Raw genomic sequence first — 12,014 nt, forward strand, 5'->3', positions numbered from 1 at the left:
ACCATTCCAGCCCTCAAAAATTTTTATGGAAAAAAAAATTCATAAAATTTAACTTGTACTAGGTAACAAACTTGATATCCATTTCTTTTTTCTTTTGGGCCTCACCCAGCTGTGCTCAAGGCTGACCCCTGGCAGGACTCAGGAGACCTATGGGATGCTAGGAATCTATGCCAGGTCGGTGGTGTGCAAGGCAACATTCCTACCCACTGTATTACGGCTCTAGTTGGCATTCAATTTCTTAAAGGGTCTTAAATGTCTGAACATAACCTGCAAGCAACTTGAGAACAAAGTAAAATGTACAAACACTATCTGAAATACAAATTTTTGTCATTCTCAAAAGGTCAATTTCAAAGAAGGTTAACAATCGCTTCAGATTTAGAAAAACCCTTAATCAAAACCTTAAATTTGGGTTGCTAAATTTCAACTAAAATTATGTTTTCTAGGCCAGTAGTAAGGTGTTCGCTTTGTACAAGGTCAAGTGGCTTTCAATCCCCAGCACCATATATGGTCCCCCAAGCTACATCAGGAATGACCCCTAAGCACAAAGTCAGAAGTAAAGGCACTGACAATTTGACAGCCACAATGCAAAAGAAAAATCTAGTCACAAGAAAATATTCACATTTTTAAAGGGGAGAGATACAGAAGTATTCCCAGAACTATATTCAACTTACAAACAAACCTAAAACCGGGGCATCGAAGAGTCAATATAGTGGATAGGGCGCTTGCCTTGCCATATGGCTGACCTGGATCTGATCCCCAGCACTCCATATGGTCCTAAGCCCTGCCAAAAGACCTGATTAATGCTGGGTGTGGCCCTGTAGCACTGTCCTCCCGTCGTTCATCAATTTGCTCGAGCGGGCCCAGTAACGTCTCCATTGTGCGACTTGTTGTTACTGTGTTTGGCATATCGAATACGTCACAGGTAGCTTGCCAGGCAAGATACTCTCGGTAGCATGCCCAGCTCTCCGAGAGGGACAGAGGAATGGAACCTGGGTCGCCTGGGTCGGGTGCGTGCAAGGCAAACGCCTTACCCACTGCGCTATCACTCCAGCCCTGTAGCCCAAGGCACCAAAAAACTGAGGAGGTGTGCTAGAGAGATAGTACAGAAGGTAGGGCACTTCTCATGCACGTGCTCGACCCAGGTTTAATCAGCACCTCAGATGGTTCCCTGAGCTCTGCAAGAGTAATATAATATCCCTGAGTACAGGGGCCAGGAGGAAGTCCTGAGCACTGCAGGGTGTGCCCCAACTCCCTCCCCTCTCCACCCCCCAAAAAAAGAACATTAAAATTGAACTTTATAGTTCAATAAAAAGTAATCTACGACAGTTAAAAGTACTCTGATTTTCCTTCTTACCGTGAAGGGTGCTACCAGGACTGCTGCAGCTCGTTGGAGGGAAAAAAATAAATAGCCTTCCTACTAAGAAAATCTTGTGAAGGAACAAGAGGGACAGGACGTTGTTGAACATGTACTTTTCTTTAGCTTAATATGTATTTTCTCTTCACAGAACCTTGATAATGAAGTTAGAATCCCTATTCATGGCATTTTAGCTACTTTTGAGTGGGAAGCTAGTTATCTCTTTTCTACAAATAATTGTTTCCAGTTCCCACCAAACTTCAACTGGCCTCTGGAAAAATAGATGGGGCTACAAGAGCCATTGCTGCCTATGAGTATTTGAAGTCCAAATTTCTGTTCCCCCTCTTCCTAAACAGTCATTCTGTTTATATCTTCTGTTTGCGAATGATACCTTTAAGTCTCCGAAGGATAATATGTCTGTTTCTTCGACCAGTTTTACCACCTCTTTGGTCTCATCACCCTCCCATGCCCCCCCACCACAAAACCTCTTTCCCACATTATGGATTAACTATCAGAGAGAAACTATAAGATATGGATTAACTATCAGGGAGTGATTCTAAGATGTGCGTACTAAATAACTAAAATGAATTGACCGGATCCCAAAGTCTAAGAGTGGGAAACACAGAATAGGCACTCAAATGTTAAAAATGACTAAACACATATCACATTTCAATTCACACACTAGATAAGTTGGGGCAACGATGGTAGCGCTGGGAGGGCACACCGAGTGGTGGTATTTGGCAAACCGTGCAAAACTTTAACCACTGGCACACTGCCATTTCACGTAAAGCAAGTGCCTTAATCTCTTTGACCTCAGTTAAGTTACTCTGACCGTCATAACTTCACCTTCTCAGATCTTCATCTATAAAATAATAGACTTAAAACTGATGTTGGCTAAAAAAGTTCTGTAATTATAATAATTTTTAGAAACAAACCTGGTAAACTTTTCAATACTGTTTTTTAATTATTTTTGAGGGGCCAGACCCGGTGGTGCTCAGAGGCTACCCAGTGGTGCTCAGGGACCATGAAGAGCCAGGTCAGTCTGTTCAGCTCTCTCCATCCTTATATGCTGGTTTTTAATAAAAATTTAACCTAGCCTTAAGTCATGAACACTGACTTAGGAAAAATGTGGGCAAAGCATTAAGGACAGCCAAATCAGAATTTACCAGAAGGATTAAGGGAATGACAATAACAGCTGGCTCATCCTCTCAGCCAAGAGTGAGAAAAAGTAAAAATTATCCAGTCTGTTTAATAAAGCTATGCAAGACAAAATCTTGTATCAAACTGTTTCAGGCAACTCCTATCAAGTCTCCAAAGGACAAATTTCTCTTAAGAATGCATGCTGAAAGTAGACTCTAGACCGAACATGATTGCCACTCAATGCCTCTTTTGCAAACCACAGCACCCAAAAGGAGAGAGAGAACAAAAGGGAATGCCCTGCCACAGAGGTGGAGTGGATGGGGGGGATGGAAGGTGGGAGGGATACTAGGACCATTGGTGGTGGAGAATGGGCACTGGTGGAGGGATGGGTATTCGATCATTGTATAACTGAAACCCAAGCACAAAAATTTTTAAGTCTACAACTGTACCCCTCATGGTGTTTCACTAATAAAAATTAAAAAGAAAAATGAATGCAGTACTAAGAAAATTTTGCTTCTCTCAAAATGAGATCAAGGGCAGAGGAGATGGGGGTTGGAGCGATAGCATAGCGGGTAGGGCATTTGCCTTGCACGCGGCAGACCCGGGTTCCATTCCCAGCATCCCATATGGCCCCCTGAGCTACCGCTAGGAGTAATTCCTGAGTGCAGAGCCAGTAGTAACCCCGGTGCATTGCCAGGTGTGACCCAAGAAGTCAAAAAAAAAAAAAAAGGGCAGAGGAGATAGCTCAAGTAAATGTACTGGGTTAGAGAGCTAGCAGAGGGGTTAAGATTCTTTGTCTTACATGTGACCAACCAGTCAGACTCCTGACATATGGACCTCTACCTGCCCCCGCCCAGACACTGGTGGAAACAATACCCTAAAGTACCACAAGTCTAAGTCCCACACCATCCCCCCACCCAAAACAAATGCCTACTTAGGGTTTTGTTAAGTAGGCATGACCTAAAGTTCATTTCCTGCCACCACGTGTGCCCTCCTGCCTACAGCCTGACTATCACACTGGCACCACAAAGCCCAGTATTACCAGAGTGGGCCCTCTGCCACACTTTCAGCACTGCTGGGGGAAGTCCCAATGGAAAAAACAAAACAGGGGGCTGGAGCTGGTACTGTGAGTAGGGCACTTGCCTCGAATGTAGCCCAACCTGGGTTTGATCCCCAGCATCCCATACAGTCCCCTGAGCCTTCCCAGAAGAGATCCTGAGCCAGAAGTAAGTTCTGAGTACCATGCAGTGCAGGACAAAAACAAAACAAAACAAAAAATATCAGGAATGAGAAGAAGCCCCAAAGCGCAGAAAAAGACATACACTGCCATGTGTCAGGCCCAATTTCAACACCTGGCATAACATGGTCTCCCAAATACGACAAGGAGCAATCCTCAAGAACTGAGCCAGTAGTTAACTACTGGGCACTGAGGAGTGTTTGCTTCTCACCATCCCTACCCCTACCCCAAATGTAATCAATGTAACTTTTCATACCCCTACACTATGCCAATAAATGAAGAATTAAGGTTTTTCCAACTACAGCATCATCCTTGTTCCACTGCTAATAAGGCACTCCTCTCCCCAGCAACCCCCAATCAATCTTAGCTACTCAGTTTTTTTTTTACTTTTTTTGGGTGGGGGTCACACCTGGCGATGCAAGGGGTTACTCCTGGCTCTGCACTCAGGAGTTACTCCTGGGGGTGCTCAGGGGACCATACGGGATGCTGGGAATTGAACCCGGGTCGGCCGCGTGCAAGGCAAACGCCCAACCCGCTGTGCTATCTCTCCAGCCCAGCTCCTCAGTTTTTTAACTGCACTTTCATCATTTACAACAAATCTCAGTAAATGAGATTATAGAAATTGAGTATGATGCACTAGTAAATTATGTTGTTGCATGAACAATACTAGATGTCAGATTTACAAATTTAAGTTTTTAATATACAGCTGGGTTTGGTGCTATGAAGTAGGCTCAAAGGGTTATTAAAGCCCAAGGGTTTAATCCCTGGTACTCAAGAGAATGACAGATGTGCCCCACCAAGTAAGTGTAAATAAAAGCAAATTTTTAAAAATAGCAGATGGTTTTACAGACTAAAATCTTTTAATAGAGCAGAGAGTACAGTGGATAGGGAGGGCATTTGCCTTGTACATGGCCAACCGGGATTTGATCCCCAGCATTCCATATGGTTCCCCAAGCACCACCAGGAGTGATTCCTGAATGCAGGGCCAAGAATAAGGCCTGAGCACTGTTGGGTGTGGCCCAAAAGCCAAATAAAATAAAATAAAATAAAATCTTTTAACAGCAGTAACTTGCAACTGACTCCAAACTAATCTCAGTTTGAAATCAAATTCAATTCTTCAGTATTTCTGCCTCAGTATCTCCTAATTGGGGCAACATCCTAACATTTTTAACCTTCACCAATATCATTAATGATCCAAATGACACTCTAACAATATCTCCTCTTCTGTAACAAAATGTTACAACGACACTTTGTTGTATTTGTTGGCCTACCACAATAAAAAGATACTTCTCAAGGGTGGACAGCTAGTGCAGTGGGTGCTGGCCTTGCCATATATGCAGCAGATCCAGGTTCCATCCCTGCCACCCAACATGATCCCCCGAGCACCACCAGGAGTGATCCCTGAGTACAGAGCCAAGCATAAGCGCTGAACATCACCAGGTGAGGTCTAAAAATAAAAAAATATTTTAGAGGCCAGAGCAATAATACAGTAGATCGGGCCCTTGTCTTGCACACAGTCAACTCGGGTTAGATCTACGGCATCCTACATGGTCCCCTGAACCCAGCCAGGAGTGATTCTTGAGCAGAGCCAGGGGTTAAGGCCTAAGCACTGCTGGTGTGTGACACCTTCACACACCTTCTCCCTCCCCCCAAAAAAAGACTGTCTTCTAAAATAAAATATCTTAAAGTTGTTTCTTATTGGAGAACTTGAGGTTTATCAGAGACTATGTCCCAAAAGTATCGTAATATTCTGGAAACATTAATTTCTGTGTTGCTGAAATAAAATTTCAGCCTCCAATGGTCATCTTTAATTTCCTGCAATGTTTTACAAAATTATCTACAGTCTCCATCCATCATAAATTCAGAAATACCCAAGAAGTACAACATTTTCGAATGTATGGAAGTGTCTGACACAAAACTCTCAGCTCAGAATAAAGAAATTAAAAACTTACCCAAAATCACTAATTTAGCACAGCTACCTTTGCTTGCATCATCTTCTAAGATACGGTTTGTGCTCTTTTCTTTGCCAAGCAAAGTATCCTCGAAATGTAAGCACTTATCAGCTACAACACTGTCTTCACCCACATGACTAATTTTGCTATTAGCTTCAAGTACAGAAGTGACGTCTTCCAGCTGAGCAGCTTCATTAGATTCTGAATAAGAGGAACCCTTACCCTGGGCTAAATTCTTTGAAGAAACTGGCAAAGACTCATCATCACTATCAAATCCGAAAGGATCTCCAGTATTTTCTTCTTCCACCTTCGGTTTCTTCGGGATTTCTTGGATATCTGATTTGAAATTGGGCCTCTTCTGCCCTAATTTTGCCATAAATGTGGTCTCTCCCCATTTCGTACTAAGAGTGGTCCGTTTGTTGGAAAAGACTTCATCAAATTTTGAACTGCCATTTCCTCCTTTCCTACTGTATGTTTTCCCAAATCTGGATGTCATTTTGACACCTGTTTCATATTCTCTGTGGGAAACAAAAGAGAGAAAATATGTAATGACCAAATATTAATGCTGAATATAAAAATAAGAACCTAGGATTCTCCCCATATGGCTTTTCAACTTTCAAAATATGAATCTCTAATAACGGTTAAGTAAATATGGGGTGTAGGCATAAGGAGGTTCTTTTTACTCTATTCTTCTATGTCAACCTTTTCTAATAACACATTTTCACATACTAGTTACAAAGTAAAAAAGCATAATGACTAGCCAACCCATAAATACAGCACCCACAAAACCAACTTATAATGGAACAGATGTTTTTTAATTTCAAATGAGTCTAACTATTGTCATAAACATCAACTTTACCTCTTAAAAATATGAATGATCACCGAAACATAAAATCATAAGCACAGAAAGTTCATTTTTTTTTCTGGACCTCAAAAATGTTCAAGTAATTAATTGAAATTTCAGAGCACTTACGTGAGGGAAAAAGAAATTGCTAAGTGTGGTGCTCTCTTCTCATGTACTAGAACCTATGTCGTTAATACAACTTTAAAAGTGATTCTTGCTCTGATATAATCTGAACTGTGAGTTCAAAAATATTCCTTAGCTGGTCATCTCCCTGAATGCAGGAAGCCACATTTATTCTATTGCCGTTTTCCCTACAGAGCTGTGCTCATTTACTGAGTTACTTTTCTAGAGTCATGGATTATTAAATGAAGCAATATAAACATTTAACTATTTCCCTCTTTCCCTTGTAAGGAATATTTTAATTTATCTGGCTTATCTATATACTATTAGAATAAAATTTTTCAGTAAAGAGTCAGACTTTTTTTTTTCTGGGCCACACTTGGCTGTGTGCTTAGAGCTTATTTCTGGCTCTGTGCTCAGAAGACCATACGGGGTGCAGGGTACTGAACTTGCCTGCCAGGCAAGCACCCTACCCCAAGTACTATTTATCTGACCCCAAGGGTCTAACATTTTAAAAAATAAGTTACAGTACTTTTTAAGCACTAACGATTCTTATCGATTTCTCATATTATTACCTTCTAAAGTTTAAATATCAACATACTGATAGGATGCAAAAAGTGTGTAGATGAAGAACAAGGAACTTGGGGGTGGGGAAATCTCTTCAGTTTGAAATTTACAACACAACTGAAATAATTTGACCTACAATTCAATTTGACCAAACACTAAATTGGCCACACATGTGCATAAAGAGAAAAAAGAAAACCCTGTCATTTGTTTCAAGACCTGAAACATAGGTGAGGGACAAAATTTTTTTTTAAAAAAAAGATTTTAACTATGTCACAAAACTTTCTCCCAAGGGAGCTCTACAGCCACTGTTACTGCAGCTTTTCACTACAGACAGAATCTTACTGTCTCAGTAAAGACTGAAAAAAAACTAAGGGTATTTGACAGCTCCCCAAAAAAGTCGTTTCTTTTTATTCCTGCAAGACAGCAAAACTAAACGCCTGTACTTATACACACACCAACCAAGCCAGTCTGTTTTGGATACACTTACACAGTAATCACCTATAAAACGCTGACTAAAGGCCAAACCAAAAATCTAGACGTGGGCTCCTGAGGCTCACACCAGAAAAACTCATTGGAAAAATGATCCCTGAAGTTATTCACCGTTGCAAGTTTCAAGCCCGTAGATAAATATTTAATACTGAGTTCATTATTTTAATTGGTAAGAAAATCGTTCCTCTAAGCCTCCATGTCTTTCTCGGACAGCACTGAAAGCCCCGATGAAATGTCAGGGAGCCCCACTTCACAGGGTACAGAAAGTGTGTCCACGACTCCGACCCTTTCGTGCAGGGCAATCCATTATATAATACCCCCCTTACTTTGGATCTCCTCTGTAGTTTTCCATAACGCTTTTTTTTTTTATAAAGTCCCTAGACAAGACTGTTGCAACGGCATTACCTAAGCCTAAAGCGTCAAGTACATTAATTCAAAAGTGGGCAGACAGAGCTGACATCACATTTCAAGCCTATTTCAACGACGTTAAGCTCTTCGTGCTCAGTCTCCTAACTATTCCAACTGGGGAGGGGAAAGGATTCATCAAAAAAAAAAAAAAAAGGAAGAGGAAGAAGAAAAAGAAAGAAGGGGAAAAAAACACAGAATCACTGCTATGTCCTTTCAGTCTTCGGGCCTGTGCTTCAAGCTTCCCCCCTCCACCACCACCAGAAAAAAAAAAAAAAGAGCCAGGTCGAAGGTGCAAGGAAGTGCGCTGGGATAAATAAATAAAACTTTAAAAAAAGGAGAGAGGGGGAAAATTAAAAGTCCTCGCACTTAACCCCCCTCGGAGTCTGAGTCCGGCGTCCTGCGGCTCCCCCAGGGTGTCGGGGGCTTGCATGGATGAGGAAGGGGGGTGGGGGCGATTGAGAAGCCGGACAGGACAAACCCGGAGCACCCAGGGGCGCCGGCGGGAGCTGCACCCAGGGGCGCCCCCGTCCCCCGCCCGCGGGAGGCTCACGCAACTTTTCTCCCCACCCCCAGGAAAGGGATGTCGCTTCCGACGCCCCGGAAACCTCCTGCCACCGAATCCCCTTGGGTCGGCCCGAAGGCCTCGGGGAGGCGGCCAAGGGCCCGAGGAAGGAGGTGAAGGACCGATGGACGGACCCCGCACACTTGACCCGGGCAAGAAGAAGGCGAAAAAACAAAACAAAAAAAATAGCCAACAGTCAGCCGGCAAGAAGCCGTCGCCGCCGTCGTCACCGTCGTCCCCGCAAAAAAAAAAAAAAAAATACATCAAATCAAATCAAATAAAAAGGAGAGAGAAGAGTGGTGGGGGGGGAGCAAAGAGTTCTTGGGGGGGTCATTTCCCTGCCCAACTTCCTCCGCGGACGGGCGGGGTGGGGGAGCGGCCGGGAGCGGCCCCGGGCTCCCCCTTCCCGCTCCCCCACCCCCACGGCCGCGCGCCCCAGCCCTCACTCACCCCGGGCGCCGGGCGGGTGCTCTGGCCGCGGGCCGCCTCCGCCGCTCCTCCGGCTCCCAACGGCCCCCGGGCGGGCGCGGGACGACGCGGGGGCCGGCTGGTGCGCCGAGAGAGGCCCGGGGGGGGCTCCCCGCCACCGTCCGGACCCCGCGGCGCGGCGCCCGGTAAATAGGAAACCCGGCGGAGCGGGAGGCGGGGGGGAGGGGGGAGGAGCGGCGGCACCGCAACTTCCCTCCCCACCTCGAGCCGGAGCCGCCGGAGCCGCCGGAGCCGGAGCCGCCGCTGCCGCTGCCGCTGCCGCTGCCGCCGCCGCCGCCGCCGGCCGAGCCCAGGCCTCAAGCGTGCCCGGCCGCCGCCGCCGCCGCCAGAGCCGGCCCGGGAAGCCCGCTGGGCCGCCGCCGCCGCCGCCTGCGCCGCCGCTTCCGCCGGTGAATGGTCAGCGCTGGAGTTTGAACAGGGCCCTGAACCATCTCAACGCCATTTGCGCTCCCGGCCCCCCACCTCCTTCCTCCAACAGCCGCTCGCTCCGTCACTCCGCTTCCCACAGGCCCCGCGCGGCCGCCCGAGCCCCGCAGCCAATGGCGCGGCCGTTTACTCAAACCGCCGCGCAGGCGCCGCGCCCCGCACGCGCCGGCGCCCGCCATTGGCCCGGCCGCGGGGCCCGACGGGAGTTGTAGTCCCGGGCGGCGGCCGGTGGCGGGGGGCGGCCGCCGGCGGCTGGCGGGAGCGGTGGCGGCGGACGTCCCCCACCCGGCCCGGGCCGAGGGGTCGCTGGCGGGCAGCTCCCCGGCCGCCCCGGCTCGGGAACCGAGTCGCAGCGCCGGGAGACGCAGGTGCCCCGCGGGAGGGCGGCGGGGAGGGGAGGGGGGCGCAGTGCAAGCAGCTGTGTCAATCGTTTCCCCTCCTGGGACCCGCCGGCGTCTGGGGACGGCGGGGCGCGCAGCTGCGCCCGGCCTGCTGGGGCCGCCGCCCCGGAGCCGAGGGGCGAGGAGCACGCGGCCAGGAGCCGCCCGTGACCCGGCCTGGGGGGCGCTGGCCCGGCGGCAGGTAACGACGGCGGGGACGGGGAGGCCCGAGTCTTCCTCCAGGCGCTGGACGGACGGCGAGCGGTGTCCGCCCAGGCCCTGGGATGCACGCCCTTCCCGCTCCTCCTTCTCCTCCTCCTCCTCCCCCTCCTCCTCCTCCTCCTAAGCCTTCTGGCTCTTCCTCGGACCCTCCGAATCGGGCGACGGTTAAGGAATTGGGGCAGGGGTTATGGTCGAGTGCAGTGCCACCCGGGTGTAAAGCTTTGGGCTCCGTCCCCTCCTCCTGCACCGCAGAAATAAATAATTATCGATAACCTTGTGGTGACAGTTAATTGTGGTTATGTTGATGGGAAATGTGTGTGTTGGGGGGGGGGGCGGAGAAGATATAATTAAGTCTCGAAGGGTAAGAGTCAAGTTTTGAAAGGTGAGATAATCTGGTGGTGAGGATTTGGCTTTGAAAAATTCCTGCAAAAAATGAAAGATGAGGTTTGGTGTTGGTTTTACTTTTTCCTTTTTTTTTTTTTTTTGGTTTTCCTTTTTTTTTTTTTTTCAGATGTCGCTGTCGTGTGATTAATAAAAATACCTGAAACTTTCCATGATAAAAATGTTTTCAGGGGCTGGAGCGATAGCACAGCGGGTAGGGTGTTTGCCTTGCACGCAACTGAGCCGGGTTCGATTCCCAGCATCCCATATGGTCCCCCCCAGCACCGCCAGGACTTAATTCCTGAGTGTGTGAGCCAGGAATAACCCCTGTGCATCGCTGGTGTGTGACCCAAAAAGCAAAAAAAAAAAAAAAAAAAAAAGTTTTCAGGGGGTTGGAGCAATAGCACAACGGGTAGCGTATTTGCCTTGCACGTGGCTGACCCAGGTTCCATTCCCAGCATCCCATATGGTCCCCTGAGTACCTCCAGGGGTGACTCCTGAGTGCAGAGCCAGGTGTGACCCAAGGGGAGGGGGAATAAAATAAAAATAAAAATGTTTTCAGAAATGAGGCAGGCATCGACCTGGGGGAGGATAAAGAGGGAGAGATGGTGAGGAAAGAAGATTTTTCGCTACCCAAGCTTTGGTGCTATTGCAAGGTGTTCTCCCTCACCCGTCAGTGTATTACCTAATCAGAAAGCTGGGAAGCTTTAATTTTGGTTGTTTTCTTTTTTTAAGACAGCTGTGGGAAACGCCTTACAGAGAAAGACAGCCAGCCCAGACGCCTGATTCATAGAGCGGAGATGGCCCTGTTGTTTGGTGGGCGGCTAACAGAGATCCACCTGGGAAATTAGAAAATTGCTTCCAGTGAAAAGTCCGCCCCTAAGACCACAAATGGATAATTTTTATTTAAATGCACCCAGAAGTTACCTTCAACATCATCTGGAAACTGATAACAAACATCAAATGGTGGAGAAACCCGAAGCCCTTCTCCGTAGAAAAATTCGTTGTTGGTTATTTTTATCGTGGTTGAACTATTTTGCTTTTGGTGCTGGTTTACATTTTGATATTTATAAGAATTTCCCAAACACCTTTTCAGTATTGTAGTTGTTTCTAAATAAATCAACTCTTTGGTAATTTATGTGAATGAAAGTCCTAGCCAGTCTGTGTTTTCCACTGTAGGCAGGATACACAGGACTTTTATTTGTGTTTGGGGTTTGGTTTTTCCATGTGGGGGACCAAACTCAGGCCCTCACAGAAAAGCCATGTATTCTACCAGTTGGCTACCAAATAAGCATAGAATCTTGTTGTGTAGTTCCTTTGAAGAATGTCGGGCAGAGGTGCAAGCTGCACTTACTATAATTATTTAGATGACACTGTGGTGGGTGCTAATTAAGGGGTAATTATCATCAGAGGCAAAGGCTAAGATCAAAAAAGTCCAAAGCA

At 46.9% G+C, this 12,014-nt stretch overlaps 1 protein-coding gene across 3 annotated transcripts in view; it reads right to left on the bottom strand.

The window, feature by feature from the left end:
* The window catches only part of WAPL (WAPL cohesin release factor), a 66,348-nt gene extending 56,985 nt beyond the window's left edge, over window positions 1-9,363 (bottom strand). Inside the window, exons 1-2 of one of the 3 annotated variants that reach the window (XM_056130384.1) lie at window positions 9,124-9,363; window positions 5,684-6,201 (exon numbers count right to left, since the gene is read on the bottom strand). In XM_056130384.1, the coding sequence (XP_055986359.1) occupies window positions 5,684-6,179 (496 nt within the window). In that variant the 5' untranslated portion in view covers window positions 6,180-6,201; window positions 9,124-9,363. The remainder of the gene's footprint in view (window positions 1-5,683; window positions 6,202-9,123) is intronic. The other 2 variants (XM_056130383.1, XM_056130382.1) reach the window with 2 other exon arrangements.
* Between the last annotated feature and the right edge of the window lie 2,651 nt (window positions 9,364-12,014).

Source organism: Sorex fumeus, unplaced genomic scaffold (assembly GCF_029834395.1).
Source record: "Sorex fumeus unplaced genomic scaffold, SorFum_2.1 ptg000078l, whole genome shotgun sequence".
Lineage (NCBI taxonomy): Eukaryota > Metazoa > Chordata > Mammalia > Eulipotyphla > Soricidae > Sorex > Sorex fumeus.